The sequence below is a fragment of the Helicoverpa zea genome, chromosome 9, assembly GCF_022581195.2.
Source record: "Helicoverpa zea isolate HzStark_Cry1AcR chromosome 9, ilHelZeax1.1, whole genome shotgun sequence".
Classification (NCBI taxonomy): domain Eukaryota; kingdom Metazoa; phylum Arthropoda; class Insecta; order Lepidoptera; family Noctuidae; genus Helicoverpa; species Helicoverpa zea.
This window is the reverse complement of record NC_061460.1, coordinates 5,963,856-5,981,773: the sequence shown is the minus strand read 5'-3', so window position 1 is coordinate 5,981,773 and position 17,918 is coordinate 5,963,856. Positions and strand designations below refer to the sequence as shown.

The following is a 17,918-nucleotide window of genomic DNA, read 5'->3' as shown; positions in this document are numbered from 1 at the left end:
TTATTGAAGAGGATAAATAGGAAGTCGCTCCATGTAAAATATTGGTAGATGAGAAATATTGGAGATTGGTAGATGGGTCATGTTAGGTGGATCTATCTACCATCTACGTCAATAGTTGAAAAAAATATTGGCAAGATGGAAACAAAAGAGATACACAGCAGCTGCAGATTTGTGAACCAAAAATCACCAGGTCTCCAAACTATTGCAATACTTATATGTATTAAAACTTACCCCTTCAACAGTACATATACAAGATGTACAAGGCGAGGGGAAGGCGGACTCTCCGACAGCTACCGACCGACCCGCGATAAGGCATCCCTGCGCCGAGCTCTCGCGCCACGCTGACAGATCCAGTTGTGGTAGCGACGCGCAGGATACTCGGGGGTTCCTGTGCATAAAAAAATTAGTTGTAGAAAAACACTAACAATGACTGTGGATATAAATGGTATGATTTAACTTTTCTAAGACCCGGTTTCATTGGTTACTGGTAATATAAGAGCTGCTTATGATTTCTGCCAGATAAAAGTTGCTTATAGTTACTGCCATATATTGCTATCCGAGACCCGCGAAACCAAAAGTTATAGTTTATCTGTCAGTTCCTATTGGCTACCAGAGACTTTATCAGTAACCGGTAAAACTGACCAGCACGATTACTTTCACGATTCGGTACAAAAAGGACAACTTACAAGAAGTTGCTAGGCAAGTCGAAGGCGGCTCTCTGAATATCTCCGGGGTGGTCGAAGTTGTCGCACATCAGTTTTGATAACGTCGTCTTTCTGATCTCAGCCAGTTGTTGTTCCGTGAAGCGAGCCGCTGGGTTGTCGTTTTCGTACCTGGAAAATTTTAAACAGCATATTAAAATGATCCTCCTAAATGTTGGTTGAGAAAGCTATAATTTATCTGCTGACCATACGAAAATTAGAAATTTTCTAGTTAGTTTTGCAAAATTCTCATTGTTCAAATTGGTCTTATTTAACGATTGTTACCTATCTAAGCTCAGAGTGAGTTGGGTTGATAATTTTGCCTGTGATAAAGAAGGGTCCAAGGCGAAAATATTTTGAGATAAATATTTGTATTCTTACCAGAATCTATCACATTTCCTAAGCTGTCTGAACTGAATGGCGATAATGCAGGCGAAGGTAGGTCCGACCAGACCGCCCTGCAGTGGCCGCTCGCTCATACCGCCCGGGAATAGATCGATGTCGTCCACCGTCGCGTAGATGCGCTTGAACCTGAAAACAGCATAATGAGAATCTGTATTCCTTGAAATTTATTTTTTTACCAACAAGAGGTTTCCTCTTAACCACGAAGGGATTTCGACAAAATTAACTAACCAATTGACGGTTGTCACAGCATCAGTCATTCACTCATTCTCGTATTAGAAGAGAGACGTAACATGGCCCAAACTGCATGGAAACGCGGTATAGACAGCTGTTGAAATCATGTACTGCTATTTTCAGAAAAAAATCCAAAGTGTTAAGTATGTTTTTGGTTAACATACCTGGCAATAACTTCATCAGGAATTTCCCTCGCCAAATCTTCGAAGGTAGTCGCCCTCTTCAGATTACAAAGTGCTCTGTAGTTGTTATAACTCGGTATACCGTGGTCTCTCGCTCTTTGTACGTTCAAGGCAATCAGGTCGATACCAGAGAAGGGAATGCGACGGTCTTCGAACAAATGGTTTGTGACTTCTCCCGTGATGAACTGGTCGAGGGTTTCCATAGGAGTTGAGGCGAGACCACGCATCAGCTCGTCTACCATTGGAGGGTGCTAGAATAAAAATTATGTATTAAGATTTTTTTACAACTGAAGCAGAAACGTCTTATATACGGATGGATTGGAACAGTGGTCGTTATATAGCACGATTCAAAAATCAAAATGAAAATATTTTTATTTCACATAGGCCTGCTGTGCCTGCAAGCACCTATGAAACGTCATTAGTTGCACGGTTGCAAAAAGTTGGTCTCATGGAGAAGAGCCGGCAAGAAACTCCATAGACACTCTTTTTAAAAAGTAATACAGCCACAGTACAAACAGTCTGTTACATAACAATAGTAAGCTCACAAAATTATACAATGCAAGAAAGTTGAACTATAAATCTATACAATGCAAAGGGAGAAGAAAAAGTCGTTTAATTGCCATGGAAGCCACACATGGAGAGATGAGTTATCGCCATATAATATGTTTATCGTCAACAAAATCTTGAATTTTATAATAAGCTTTTTTAATTAGGGTGGATTTTACAGTGTTCTTAAATATGATTATGGTAGGTTGCACTATTTAAGTCTATTATTTTAGTGAGCGAACCATTTTCAGTTTTTAAATCGCCGATTTGACCGACCGGTGGTAAGTACATGCCTGGTTATCGTTAAAGGTTATCGTTAAAGTGAATTGGTGCACACCTTTAATCCGCAATCGTCAATAATCGTCGATCTCAAAACTCACTACATTACAAGTCAATCTTATAGTATAATAAAAGTTTTAATTTTGACCATTTTTACCTAGTTGATATCAGGAATTTCATGAAAAAAAACAGAAGCAATACTTACAGACATGAACATATCAGGCCTGAAGAACCCGTCTCTCAACAAGATCGGGGGCTCAACAGGCTGGAAGCTCGGCGACAGTCGCGGTAAGTGAGGACGAAGCAGAGAGTGACCGAAACGGAATGATGCAGCCGCGAACTCTGTTACTATGGCCGGGTTGCAGGTAGGAGAGTATTCTTTGTAGTAACCTGGACAGATAGTTGGAGCATAAGAATTTTGAGTAGGTACTATGTAATATGTATGTATATACATATGTTAATAACCCTGGGAATCGATCAATGTAATAGGTAATGCGAGATAAAATAGCTGCAGTCCTGTATAACTCCACCCACAATTTCCAACTCTAAGGCTAAGTTTAGCCGAAGTCTTTTTAGCCGCCTTAATGACGGCGTGTAAAAAAAAGGCCTCGAAAATGTTTAGTTGATGCAGCATCTAGGCAAAAAATTGCCTTCATCTAAACTCTTCTTAACTTCTGGATTAAGTGCTCGAAACTGTTCGAGTCGGCGTCCCAGTGAGGGTTGACTCCTCGAAGACCTTCTTAATAACGAGAACTAAGCCAAAATATTGTTAATCTCACCTGAAGGCAAGAGCTTCAATCCATACAAATTAACAGCGTTCCAGGACAGCAGTCTTGGCAAGAACTCGTTATAGATGATATGCGTGAATGTAGCCGCAAGGATTCGTCGCGTGTGCTCGAACAACTGGTCGGCGTCCCAGTGAGGGTTGACTCCTCGAAGACCTTCTACGATGCGGTTGTGTTCGCGGAGGAAGATTGTGTGGATGGCTGTTAGGCCTGGCTGTTCGGAGGCTCGGCCATCACCTGAAAAAAAAAAATAGTTTTAAGGTGTTGATCATGCAAGGCTAGTTCCTTCAAATGATAGATAACTAGATACTTCTACAAGATTGTTGGCACTTCCATCTGATATGACTTGACATCTGAACATATATAAGGTACATATTAAGAGCACATAGAGAGATCACGGACCTAGGGGAGTATATGAGGAGAAAAAGAACACAAGGGATCTCATAAAGGCACATATGGGCAGTACAAAGGGGTAGTTTATAAAATAGTACATATCGAGGGCAGTATTTGAGGGAGTACATAAGAGAGTTTATAAGGAGAGTACAGAGGAGTAAATACGGGAGTATATAGGTAATCAATTATATAGTACCTAAGGGAGTACCCGAGTACCAGGAAAATCTAGCATCATCTATATATAGTTGATTTAATTAATTTCGTCTCACTCACCAGCGATAAAGCAGAAACCACTAGGCGCCTTACACTCAGGATGGTTGTCACTCCTGGGCAACAATTCCCTTCCGTTATGAGGGTTAGTGGTAGCGTTCAGACGACCATTGAAACCGCGGAGTTTGCGCACTATGCAAGGGTTCTCGCCGTAGATGACTGACGCGTCGATGAACGCCGTGTTCTGGTTTACTTGTTCACGAGGTCCTGAAATTGAAGTTTTGGGTAAATATAAAATATGTATATTAGCATAATAATTTTGGGCCACTGTACAAGTCCTTAAATTAGGATTAAAAATAAAAGGTTTTTTGTCTCAGTATCTCATTTCATCAAGGCTTCATAGATTTATAATTTATTTTATACTAATTTTGTGAAACGTAATGAGGCTGCGAATGAGCGCTTAAGCCTCAGTTAGTTAATGATAAAAAAAAATCTCATTCGAGAAGAAGAAGAAGACCTCAGTCTTTGCTAATCAGGAATTTTGAAATTAATAAACATAATATTTTCATAATAAAAAACATCGAAAGTTTCCTTTTCAAAAATACTGACCAAGTTGCTGCTGTCCAGGCAAACTCCTCATGAAGGGGAAGCAAAGCCTCTCTCCCGAGGTAACGTTGACTTCAGGGTAGTAGTGATCTCCTCGCGGCACGGGGAACGGGTTGCATTCCGGGTGTACCGTGCGCGGGGAGTCGCAGGAACGACAATCCGGGATTGACTCGTGGAAACCTGGGAAAAGGGAATAAAATGGTAAAAATTGTAGTTGTAGAAAGGAAAATAATAGTCTGAGAAGAATGAGACTCGGTGAATTTGTGATTACCCCAAGGAGGCCCCAAAATTCTAATCTTATAGAAATACTCTTTGGGTCATTAGGTGTAGAAAACACCATATTCATGTCGTGTAACATCTATCTATAAATATCTATATTATATATATATATACATTATATATTATATATCTATATTATAAAGCTGAAGAGTTTGTTTGTTTGAACGCGCTAATCTCAGGAACTACTGGTCCGATTTGAAAATTTCTTTCAGTGTTAGATAGCCCATTTATCGAGGAAGGCTATAGGCTACTTTTTATCTCGGTACGGGAAATAGTTCCCACGGGATGCGGGTGAAACCGCTGGCAGAAGCTAGTGAGTAATATTTGTAACCCAAACAACGGAAACCAAGTTACCTGAATGCCTTGAAAAGACAATCTTTTGAATGTCAGAGTGATCGAGAACAACTGCTCAATTGCTCTTGACTGCCAATTCTCACGATTTTTTTACTAAGTTCAGTAACTTGGATTTTATTTTTATTTATTTAATAGTTTATGTACACAGTTAAACACAGAACACAGACAAGAAAAACATAGAACAAATAGTACAAAGGTTTTACTTGTGATTACTACGGATAAAAAACCTTACCTTTATGAATGGGCGTCATAGTAAGCTCGTGATCAAGGAATTGAGCGAACTGCATCGTCATGAGCGTGTAGCGAGTGTGCAAGTTTGAGATATCAGGATGGATGACGGTGGACACCACTCGAGGAGACGGTAGAGGGGTGCCGGTTACGGAGTTGATGCGGGGACGACTTACACCTGAAAAGAATAAATCAATTAGTTGCATTTTCAAGTAAAATAATTAATATCCATTTTTGGAGAGTCTGAGAGAGTGGCTTTTCATAAGAGCAAAATAGATTTATTTTAAAAACTAGATCTAAATTCCAGCTAAATGGGATCATTTGGCTTTTGAACCAATTTTTTGATCAGGTATTGCCAATCTTCTTAACTCTTCTGATTAACTTCTAACAGATTATATCGATGTTAACTAAAGTCACTATGTATTTTAACTCACCATCTTCATAAACTGGGGGCAGCAATCTGGCGAATGTCGTCAATCCCTTGCCCAAGTTAGGGTTCCTCAAATTATTACAGTATCCAGTGTAAGTCCTGAAGGGATTGTCCGGTTCGCAAGCTCCCTTGTCATCGCATTGAGGTTCAATGATGGGTCCCGACTGGTCGTTGCCAAGGAAACCGGTGATGTCGACTGATTGTAAGGAGTCTACGAAGTCTGAGGTACCAAAACCGAGTGAGTCGTCGAAGATCTGACGTTTACGACGGTGTCTGGAAAATAGAAGTTTTGAAGGTAAATGATTGAAATTTTATGAACCAATACCATATTTAATGCAAAAAAACACAATTAAGAATAAGTTTAAACATTGCCCACAATGACAATGGTACTAAAATGGTTTTTGAAGCTTACCCGCTGTTGATAGAGTTGATAAGTTCGTTAGTGGCGAATTCCAAGAACAGTGACGTATTTGCAAGTTTCAGCGCATATTTGTTGGCCTTTGAGAACGACGCTGCTGTTCCTACTGGTGACTTAGGGTCTGCTCCACCACCTGAAATAAATCAAGTGAGAATTTAGTAACAAATCCTACAACGCATGCTCAATATTGCTCATATTCTGTATTAGAATGTAGATATAGATAGATAGATAGATTATGCTTTATTGTACACCAAGACAAAAGAAAATTTACAACACAGGACATCACAATACACAAAGAAGAGTACAAATGGCGGTCTTATCGCTAATCAGCAATTTCTTCCAGACAACCTTTGGTTGGAGTTAATCTGGAGAATAGTTTGAAAATGGGTAGTTTAGGGTGTACATATAATTGATAAATATACGATAAATACTAAAGATATAGAAAATAAATAGTCAATAAACGATAATATATATAAAATACATGTAATACTACTTAAGGATGGAATTTTTGTAACTTACGTGCTTCCCACAACATGTATTCCAGTTTCTTTCTATCAGCCATCTCCTGTTTAGCCTTCTCCAATGCAGTAGCGAGCATATCTTGAGACAACCTCTCCGCAGCCTTAGCTCCGCTCTCGTCCCTCCACGCAGAAAGTTCTAGACGGTTGTGTTGAGAGCAGTGTTGGGCGGCGTTCCTAGGAAAAAATAAACAATTTTCAAGACCCTGTCTTTATCTGAAGGTTGGCGTTAATTGGCCGGCTTTCAAAAGAAGAAGAGAACACAATGGTACAGTACGATTAATAACGACTTTTTGACAAATTAAATTATTTATCTATAATGGCTGTGCTTGAACCGGTATTATTGGTTTTTGTTTGCGTCTATTTACTTGAGCTCCTTATAGCAGACCATTCTTATGACGCTGACTGACTGTACATGAATTTTAATGAAAAATAATACTTACAAGTAAGGATCCTCTCTGACGAAAGCCTTTGGTTGGACGCTGGTTAAAGTATCTTGAGCAGCGCACAAAGTTCCAGCGAGAGACACTTTCCTGATGGCTCCGAGCTGATCAGGCGATAGTGAAGATGGAGGCAAATCGTTTTCGTACCAGAATCTGTAAAGTTAAAGAAAGTATGGAAGTTAGAGAAAATATATGAGATCCAAAATCAGTTTCAAATATACATTCAGAAAGTTAATAAGTAATTCAGAAAGTTTCTAATATACATTAGAAACTTTCTTCTTTGGCCTTTTATTAGATTCCATATTTACCTGTCACTCTTCTTCAAGTTAGCGAACTGCAGTGCTAAAACGCATGCAATAGTTGATCCCACGACAGCTCCGGACGCTGGTTTCTCCATAGCACCTCCGATCATTAGTTCCACATCATCGGGACTCCTAGAAACCAAAACATTATTAATTGTATTTTCATCGTAAATATTCCTTAGAATCACTACATAGTATAAAACAAAGCTCTTTCGCTTTTTCTGTCCCTATATCCCTGTGTCCCTTTGTACGCTTAAATCTTCAAAACTACGCAACCGATTTCCATGCAGTTTTTTTATCAGATAGTGTTTCAAGAGAAAGGTTTATATGTATAATGACATCCATTAAATAGTGGGGAAATACTGTTATTTCGTGCGAAGCCGGGGCGTGTCGATAGTTATAATTATATAGTGTTCATTCTTTTAGCATTGTTAAGGTTTTTGTAAGTTGAAGTCTTACCTGTACATGCCAGCCATCATTTCCTGCTGTTTTCTATCGAAGCCCATTTTGCTGAAGTCTCCGAAAGACTTGATGGTGGCCATAGGTTCGCACATGCGCAATGCCCTTAAGTATGAAGACACTCCATGGTCACGAGCCCTGTTGAGATCCCATTGAGCGGAGGCCGGGAAGTGGGACACGTGTTGGGCGCTGGTCCGGACTAAATGTTCTAATGTGGCTGTTGTGTTAATCTGAAATTGAGAGAAATGGGATTGGTTTGATTACTTGGTTAGCTGTTTAGGTTAGTGATTGAATAACTTAATGAGAGAAAAAAAAATGGTCTCTCTCTTAGACCTGATTGAATATTCAGTAACCTAATTATTCGATCTCGTTTAAAAAGTAACTTTATTCTTATCGCTTTCTCCTTAGTTCTGTACCTGTTTTTATTCTAAGGTTCAGTTTGCTTACTTTGCATCATGAAATGCAAGGGACTTATACTCACCAGTTTCTCATTCATCATAGCGTGGAAGATAGGAGCAACTGCGACGAGCTCGGAGTAAACTCCAGCACGGATAGCACTTGAGTAACCGCGCCAGAAGCCAAGAGACGTCAACTTAAGTTCAGCCTTAGCCATGCCAACCTGGAATTAAACAATTTTGCTCATCCCGAAGTTGCTAAAAAACAATTAAGCATACTGTTCCCTTATGATGCAAAATAATCAAAAAGGTGGTTATTGTTGTGCTTACCTCTCCCAAAAGAACAGGTAAGAACTCATTAAAGGTGATATGTTGGATGATAGCCGCCACCGCTCGTCTGGTCTCCAAGAATAATGTAGTGTCATCCCAGAACGGGTTCAAAGTATATAGCTCGCCAGCAATGCGGTTGTGTTCAGAGAGTAAAGTCTTGTAAAGAGGGGCGGTAGGAGATCCGTCTTTGCATCTGGAAGAAAATAATAATGGATTATGTTTCAATTATCAACAGGACAATTGTTTTTTCGTTTGCTTCACTACACTATAGGTTGACGATATCTTAAGCAAGCGACGTGACGATTAACTTTTGTATAAGAATAATTAGGCCATGTCACCTTACGTCGTAAAACCCGTGAACTTTCCTATACAAGTACTTCCGATTAGACTTCAAACTGTTACACACTTCCTCTTCTACATAATTTTAAATAAGTTTTACATAACCGAGTACAAAAACCGCAATGTCGGCATCACTGAGCCGAGCTCATTTGTTTCCTGACACACGGCCTTCCCACAATCGTTTCTATCATCTTCACTGCACATCTCACGCACCCATCGAGTCAATAGATGCCAATGCAAATATGTAAAAAGATTGAAATCTCTATGTGGGAATGCAAATCATCTCAAGGTTACTTTGTCGGCAATATTTGCATACAATCCATTTTGTGACGACACCTAGGAATTCTGTCTTTGTTTTGTCTTGAGGGTAGAAACCGTTCTTTGTCAGAATTTTACGGGTAATTTTGTAAAGTTTGCGCAATAATGTTGTCGGATTTAAATAAGAATGGAGATAAATCTTATCAAATATTTTTGACTTGAAAAAAAAAAAACAAGTTGTTCGGTCATATTGCTAGTTTATTTTAAGGCATATGAGATTACATAATGGGTATAATATTTTGATTTTAAATAATTTTGCATAAAAAACATGCTGACTCGCTTGTAGACACAGGTGTGGTGCGGTTATTGACAAGCTTACATAATTCGTCAATATTATTATTCAATCTCAGCATCAGTACGTCGAAAAAAACTTTCATACGCTCGACTAGTATTCGGTATTCGAGGTTTTAATTGAGAAGAGAAATAATATTTTCTTTTACGAGAACAGCTGCCGAGGCCCAAATCGTTCGGATGCCTTATTTAATTACTATTTTCGGGAAAATTCTGATATCTTTCGTTTCGTTACGCATTTTCTAAGTAAAACGCGTTCTCATTAGGTAGGAACTATAACATGAAATTAAGAAAGAAATAATCATATATCACCTTATGTGTATTCTGACTGAGCTTAACGAATAAGTATGTAGGTAGGTACGCACGACCAATAGTAAAGACAATGACTGTACAAGTCGATTGAATAAGTACCAAACTATGGGAATAGTTCACACATTAACCACTGTTTCTATAATATCTATGATCGGTATTGTATGGGAATGGATTCAATGATGCAATCTAATTGTTTGTTTTCTTCCGTGTTTGTACTCACATTTTGTATTGAAGGCTTTATTTGATTAAGTGGATACCGATCGGAGATCAATAATAATTATCGTGTATGCATAAACGATATGTTGTTGTGTAAGACATAACATCCTATTATTCGAATCTTCGAACAGCCTTAGGCTACGTTCGTGTATGTGTGTATATTATACGTGTCTGAAAGGTATGGTTATCAGTTATTAGGTAAGTACATAGTGCACTAGGTATGTAGGTAATGTTATTTTGATTTCTTTTTCATAGTAATACTTAATAGACAGCTTTTCATTTTGCCTCCGGGGGAACTCTTTTTATTTCTACCTTAAAATCGTTCAGAAAAAAACTCCTCAACAGAGAGGAAATCTCCCTATAGGTATATTGTACACATATACCTTATGGTATTTAGTATAACTTACTTGCGGCATGATTCCAGGTCGATTTTGCCGGCGTCATAGAGTCTCAGAGATCGGAGCTCCTTCTCCGAGCTGCCGTATAACGCAGACCCGTCGAGGAATGATGTCGCCATGTTCATTTGTTCACGCCGTTCTGTTAAAGAGAAACTATAATTTTATAAGATGTCCTAAGTCTCGGGAAATTTTTACTTGATCGTTTTAAGACCTGTCTACGGATGAATGTAATTTAGAAGACATTCCCTAGTTAAGGACTTAGTAGACAACTTGTTACGTAGGAATAAACCATCAATGATAAGCTTTGTCGGACGTTAATAAAGTAATGCATTCAAATAAAATATAGTCCTAGGTTCGATGTCTACAAAAAATCGTGTAAAAAGGTTTGTATACATTTTTACAAGTACTTATAGGAAGTTCAGCACTTGTCCCAAAGTTAATGAACTAGGAACAAAATCAAGATAGGCCGCTCATGTAGCCTTGATCGCCGCCTCATTTCCTCAAGCAATTCGACTGGCCAGTCAACATTTTTGCCGCATGTTAGGCACGAGATTATGTCAACGTTACAAAATTAAGAAACATTCACTGGTTGACTGAAACCTGTTGGCTTGTCAGAATCACTTCCTAGTGAAGTGCAACGTTTCGAACGAGCCGAGAGTCGCCGCGCGGAACGCTAGCTACGAAATTCTGATGGCTATGAATATTCATAAAATAACATACTATTACGATATTTTATGACACGTGAAGTTGACTTTCGACAACTTGTATGATACATAGATTCATCAAGCTGGACAGTTTGTGAATGATGTAAACTAATTCGGCCTACGCTTGCTACGTAGGTAGGCCTGTTTGGTACTGATTAACATTACATTATAAACAGGCTCTAGTAAAATATGTGGATTTGTTATTAAATGGCTGGTATTGACATAAATATTTTAGAATGTGTATATATTTTAACGGCTGTTTAGTGTATACTAGATTTCAAAGGTTAACACATACCAAAGCCGCAAGAATCAATGTTTCTTGTGGGCGCGGAACGAACATACTCGCATGTGGCTCCTTTGCAATCCTGTAACAATAAAATTTAAATAAATTAATTAAAAATATACATTACATGATATAACCTACCTCGAATATTATAATATGCCTATAGGCAGGCACGTGTATACAAACAAAACAAAAGACAGTCAAACAAATGAAGAATCAGTTACGCAACCTCAAATCAAGTATGAAATAGAGATCAATTAAAAATAATTCGATTAATTTTATCTATGCCAATATCGTATGTACGTATAACTAAAGCGCCGAATTACCGAAGCTTTAATTTTGTCGCCTGTACCAATGTACAGTAAACTGCACATTAGTGGTAACTGGTGTACGATTTTACTATAAAACTATTACCACTGACCTGAAGTTGACTGTACGTACATTCCATGCGAGAATTAGATTGATCGGATTACACGTCACAGATTAAAACTACCTAGATTTAATACAGACCGGTTAGATGACTAGGTCAGTTAGTGATTACGTTGATTAGACTGCAATGTATGTTCATTAAAATTCTGAGTTTAATATTATTGAATTTGAATAGATTGGATGAATAAAGTTTATGAGACTGGTTTATTAGCAATCGTTTATACTTTTCAATGCAATAATACACTTTTGAACGTTTGTTCTGTGGCTTTGAAATTACCTATTCAAGATGCTAGTCATAAATTGCATTTATATTCACAGAATTATTTTTAAGCTGATTTTAACTAAGATAAATGTAATATATGCGTTCAAAGCTACGTTAACGCAGCGAAGTTATGAACAACTATACGAATTGGTTGTCTGTGTCTAGTTTACCTACCTGTTTATAAACTTTTATCACAGAACCAAAAATTTGAATTACTCAATACAAAATCACACAAGTAACGCACTTAAAATAAGCACATTAGCAATGTACTGTGTACTTAACTTTCCCTTACATACGACATACGAGACAATATAGTCTTATCTCTGAAAACTATAAAAGGAAGTATCTCATTACGTTTGTATGACGCAAAAGATGCAAAGGGCCACTATAACAAATGATTATCATTCTTAAGGCTTTGTGTAGGTGTAAGAATTAACGGGCCCTAAATATAAGACGGATTAATTCTGATCTTTATCATTATGAACTGTTCATACGATATTACGTTCACTTGCTATTTTATACTGTAATTAAACGTGTGTTCAGGCAATTGTTTCTGCCACGAATATAGAGGTAATTCTTGTAATACTTAAGTGTAATTAATGCTTTTGATAAATCATTGCAATTTCACCGTCAAAATGTTTGCCTTGTTCAGCCATTGTATATCAATTGTTTCGCTAATAAACTACATAATAGATTTCATTATTAAATTGTTTGCAAACAAAAAGGGCTTTCGATAACGACGTTAATTATACACGCTACAGCAACTTTGAGAGACAATGGTAGTTACCATCCGTCGCTAACAATTGGTATAATTGCCTGTCTCCTCTATGATATGCAAAGTAAGCCTATAAGGAACTGAGATCTGCTTGCAAGCCTGTTACTTCATTAAAGCTTTCACTGCGACCGCCACATACGTAACCTTTCTATGCTATGACGACGACCCCGCGAACTATCACGAATGTTACGAAACACAGCTTTATAAAAATCACTTGTTATCGATCCGGTTATTATAAAAGTATGGTTTTTGAATATGCATAGCTTCCAACCAAGATTAAGTACTTAGACTTCCAATGACAGAGCGCGTTAAGTCTGGTTTTGACCGCGTGAACTCAATTCCTTTATCACGTATTTTGTTCGCAAGGTTAATACTAAGTATTATCCTTGTTGGACATCTGACTAATCCAAAATTGACAAAAAGTTGTTCGGTTGTGAGTAACACAGGGTCTAAAAAGCACGATATGTTTTATTTTTTGTGCGGTTTAGCACGTTTAATTCAAATATTTGTACAATTGACCGCGGTTGCAACCAAATTTTTTTTACAAATAATATAATTTTTTACATATAATAATGCAATGAAATAAATAAACCATTTTAGATAAGTGGAGATTTAAACAAGAAACTATGTTACAACCATTTCGGCATTGCTATAAAGTATAAGTAGCTTAGCTATGTTATCTTTATCAAATTATAATAGGATCATGGTCTAGGTCCTGTTACAAATAAAGATAGAGTAACTGATTGATAATAATTGTAGTGTGAGAAACATCAATTTCGACTATAACGGTTCGTTAGTTGACTTTGTGCATATGACAAGGACAGTTGTAAAGTTCACGGGTAGCAATAGAATCGTTGTAATCATGCCCCAGTAAGTTATTATTGTTATTAACAATGTAATCAACTTAATTGGTAAAGTCGCGGCCAAGTTCAAGTTGGCAGTCACTAAAAAGCCGGTCAAGTGTCTGATGGGTCAATGTCGAAGGTCCAATAAATGTGCCTCGCAAAATATGTACTACCAAGATATAACGTGAGAAAAACAAGTGAACATTATGGTTTTTGGTCAACTGCCTACGTGATAAATAAGGGAAAAATAATAAATATTAAAAAACTACAAGATTTTTGCAAGCTGGCCATCAACATAAGAGCAGAATTTCGCTGATTGGATGGCAGCATCATTAGTCGGATGATTACGCGGACATTGCATGGGTGTCAAGTTGCGCCACCATCCGTTCCTCTTAACAAAAAGCATGCGTCCGCTGGCCTTCGCTCAGTTGTACACGACGATGTGTGATTTAGCATCCTGTCTTACCCACGTAATCGATTCTAGGTTCTGCTGAAACGAATTCATTGAAATGGAACTTGAATGAATCATTGAACTCGTCAAGAATAGTTATTGGCATAGGATCATTTATTAATCATAAGAGGATGCGCGAACGTGTCATTTTATACAATTCTTTATTAGACCTTGACCTCGCATAGTTTATATAAACATTAACATTAAAACGAGTTAAGTTTTTGTTGTATTTATTGCGTCTAGTGTGGCTGAAGATTTTTTACAGTCGCCAGTATGAAATGTCTTTCCATTATTTTTAAAGCACTATACACTCAAGTTATTCGACATAGTTCAAGGAGTACCGCAAGGTAGCATTCTGTTGCCACCGTTACTTCGAAAGTGAACTTACTTTGTTTCCGTTGGCTGTGCTTATCAAGTCGTCCATGATGAGCTGACCCCACGCAGCTAGCATGCTGGTGACATAGTCGTTGTCAGCTGATGAACTCAACTGTGAAGCTGCGTGGATTGCCAGCGTTGGCTCCGGCAAGTATGGTGGTGATTGTGGTTGAGATACACCTGGAACAAATGAAGATAGGTTTAGAACTCACTTTGTATTTTATGGATTTGTCAACTTGTAATGTCTTTTTGCTTATTTTGTAATATAGTTTCATTGATGGCCTTTCTGTATAAGATATTGGTGAAAATCGCCTTTTGAAGGAACGGGGTTCTATTTACTGTACTGAACTCTTCCTTATAGACTGTCACTGAATGTTCTTGAAAGATTGTTAGTTTTTAACGTTCTCTTCCTTCAAGAAACCTATTCAACCTTCACTTACACAAATAAAATTGCGAAATAAGTAATTATGCCAACAAGTCGAGCAATAATCATTAATATGCTAAGTATGGAGATTATTTACCAGGTATTAGCATCTTCATGGATTATCGAGTCCTTTCAAAATGCATCAATTAAACTTAATATTACTTTGCTCTGATTTTAAGCAATAAGCGTAATTTGGATTGAGAATAAATGCAGATGTTGGTGTAAATTACCTGTGGATCAATTAAAGATACCGAATCTAAATCAGCCGCACATTTTCTAAGCACTTAAATCAATAATTGTAATGAACATAAAACATCATATGTACATATATTCTTTGAGTAGAATCATGTGTAAAGTATATCCGAGTATTTCCTAAAAGACGTATGTAGCAAATAAAGCGAAAAGAAGCGTCGACGTTTGCATCGACATGGATTGCCATAAATAAAAATAGAATAGAATAGAATAGAATAGAATAGAATAGAAGATAAGTAACCAATATTGTGACTGGAAACTCTTAAATCAATATCAGAACACATTCGTTTTTTGGTCACTATTGTATTACAGGCTACAAATCATCAAACTACAAATACCATTAATTTGTAGTTAAGTAATATACAGAAAAAACACCGACAGATTAATAACCATGTCCGATCGATACTAAGCAGCAATTAATTCATTTCGTAGTAGATATAGTTAATATATTGCTTCAGAAACAGTTAACTTCTATTGTTTGTGATGCGTTCGCTTCCGTGTCTCGAGCGAGACAAATCACCCACGTTTAATTAATGGTTATCAGGTTTCATCTCTATGGTATGTTTCTGGTTTTGTTTTCACTTAAATTTTGGTCTTATAAGGTTGCGACATGGAGATCTTATCGTGTCATGATTTGAACATGAAAATTGTACCAATTTTATTACGTAGACGTGAGGATGGTAATATCGTGTAGATTTCCTAAAGTTTGTAAAAAAGAGGTTTTTAAATATTAGTTGCAAAGTAATAAGGAACTAATAGACAAGTTGGCTAAAATTAAAACAAAAATTATTTAGTTATTAATATCAGTATTCGAAATTAAGATTGCAAGACAGGGTAGCAACAGAAACTGAAAAAAAGATCATAAAAACGAATTGATTTCAAAACCTCTTAGAATTATTTATCTCTATTTGTCGGCATGACATAAGCAGATGTGCATTTATACACAAATGAATATTCTGTCTTCAAGAATCCTGCGAAACGTATAAATTACGATTGCCGTGTAAACAGATGATGCAAATTTAAGATTAGAAGCTGTTTCTGACATGCTCTATCTATGTTATATAATCAACCTGTTTAGTATTATTAATGAACAGTCTATCGAACATCGAACTTTTTAATGTGTAGGGTTGAAGAGTTCAAATGTTCGGCAATGAACCGAGAATCAAACACTTAGTAACACTTAAAAATAAATATTGAAATGTTCATAATGTTATTCATGATTACTTATTCATTTCCGCGATTGCCTTTATTATTTTCAATATAAAGGCCGTGAAAAGAAACCGTATCCAATAGCATTTCTACAATGAATAAAGCTTTTATAGGTTCGTGACTTCTGATCTCAATGTGACCTTAACGAGATCGAGTCTCTGAACTGTGCGAAATCCGGTAGGTATAAGGTATTCAGTTGATAAATATTTAATAATAACTGAGCTATTATAAGATAGTCTAGTCTCACAAACAATCGAATAAATTAACCTTATGATTCAGAAGCTAATGATCTTTGAATATTTTCAGTTTCCTTTGCCGGTCGCTTATTTAAAATTTAAATAAAGACTGAAGAAGAATGGGTTATGAATTTAATTTATTTAATACTGCTTTAATTTAAACATATTAGCTGACAGTTGGTGAGTCTTCATGGAGACTCCTAAACAGAACCTATACACCTACTTTATTTATTTATAGTCACTTATTACGTCATAGCTAAGTTTGACCGCGTTTACTTAGACAAAGAACGATCACTACTCAGAATTCGTAAGCGAATTGTCATGAGGCTGGTAAAACCAATATCGTTAGAAAATCCCTAAAATGCCAATGACGAATGTTGATTAACCGATACAGCTATTGATTAATGATTAAGCTACTTTAAGTACCTATGTGAATAAATAATTAAATATAGTGGAAACCAAAATACAAACATAAAATTCAACAACCGATGACCTCAGATGAATAGAGTCTTGATGAAGATAGGCCCATAAGGAAACCAAATAAATGACGGAATGATGTTTTTATATCCATAAAAATGTACATTAAAGTAAGAGAAAGTATTAAAACGGTGGTCAATGAATCGGGAAGAATATGCAAGGACACGAATCGCTTTAAAATAAATTGAATTGAATTCATTCAGCATTTTGCTCTGCGTTTTCTATTAGCTGCTCAATTTGGAGATAAAATATGCAGTTTCGATTAATATGTTTCTTACGATTATTTTATTCTATTTTCTTATTGAGCCAATAATGATCACAAAAGTATAAAAAGAACTTCAATATATTATGAATAAAAATAAAAACTGAAGCAGAAAAAGCTTCAAAGAAGTATGTGCACAACAACACAACAGGAATTTTGAGTATGGCTTGAATTTATACAAAATCCCATTCTTAGAAGACGCATTAACAGGTTAACCTTTGCCGTTTGTGTATTCTTACGATGTGCAATAATAATGGGAGGCTTTGTCATTGATCTCTGATTGTTACGATGTATATCTAATTGCATAATACCGCGCTGGCGTGAATGCTTGTAATTTGTTCACCGTTGATGCTAGTCATTTCAACGTATCTCTTAAAATAATATACCGTCTTAAAATAATTATGGGTAATGGTGTAATGCCGGTTATCGTAAAACTACTGACATGATTGCTTTTAATAACCAGGTATGTACCTATTGGGTGATTGTTAGGTGTTTATGAATTAATTGTTGAGGAAGTAAAGGTTACTGGTTACACATTCAAGCTATTTCCTAATACGGACTATAAA

General features: G+C 36.8%; 1 protein-coding gene across 1 annotated transcript in view; it reads right to left on the bottom strand.

Moving 5' to 3' along the window:
• The window catches only part of LOC124633247 (heme peroxidase 2), a 39,657-nt gene that overhangs the window by 1,958 nt on the left and 19,781 nt on the right, over window positions 1-17,918 (bottom strand). The window contains exons 4-23 of the mRNA XM_047168419.1: window positions 14,506-14,672; window positions 11,368-11,437; window positions 10,378-10,507; window positions 8,495-8,687; window positions 8,251-8,388; window positions 7,770-7,999; window positions 7,317-7,442; window positions 7,009-7,161; window positions 6,567-6,742; window positions 6,042-6,180; window positions 5,634-5,902; window positions 5,204-5,377; window positions 4,342-4,518; window positions 3,796-3,999; window positions 3,124-3,366; window positions 2,550-2,734; window positions 1,502-1,770; window positions 1,083-1,232; window positions 687-833; window positions 232-388 (exon numbers count right to left, since the gene is read on the bottom strand). Coding sequence (XP_047024375.1) covers window positions 232-388; window positions 687-833; window positions 1,083-1,232; window positions 1,502-1,770; window positions 2,550-2,734; window positions 3,124-3,366; window positions 3,796-3,999; window positions 4,342-4,518; window positions 5,204-5,377; window positions 5,634-5,902; window positions 6,042-6,180; window positions 6,567-6,742; window positions 7,009-7,161; window positions 7,317-7,442; window positions 7,770-7,999; window positions 8,251-8,388; window positions 8,495-8,687; window positions 10,378-10,507; window positions 11,368-11,437; window positions 14,506-14,672 — 3,497 coding nt within the window. The remainder of the gene's footprint in view (window positions 1-231; window positions 389-686; window positions 834-1,082; window positions 1,233-1,501; window positions 1,771-2,549; window positions 2,735-3,123; window positions 3,367-3,795; window positions 4,000-4,341; window positions 4,519-5,203; window positions 5,378-5,633; window positions 5,903-6,041; window positions 6,181-6,566; window positions 6,743-7,008; window positions 7,162-7,316; window positions 7,443-7,769; window positions 8,000-8,250; window positions 8,389-8,494; window positions 8,688-10,377; window positions 10,508-11,367; window positions 11,438-14,505; window positions 14,673-17,918) is intronic.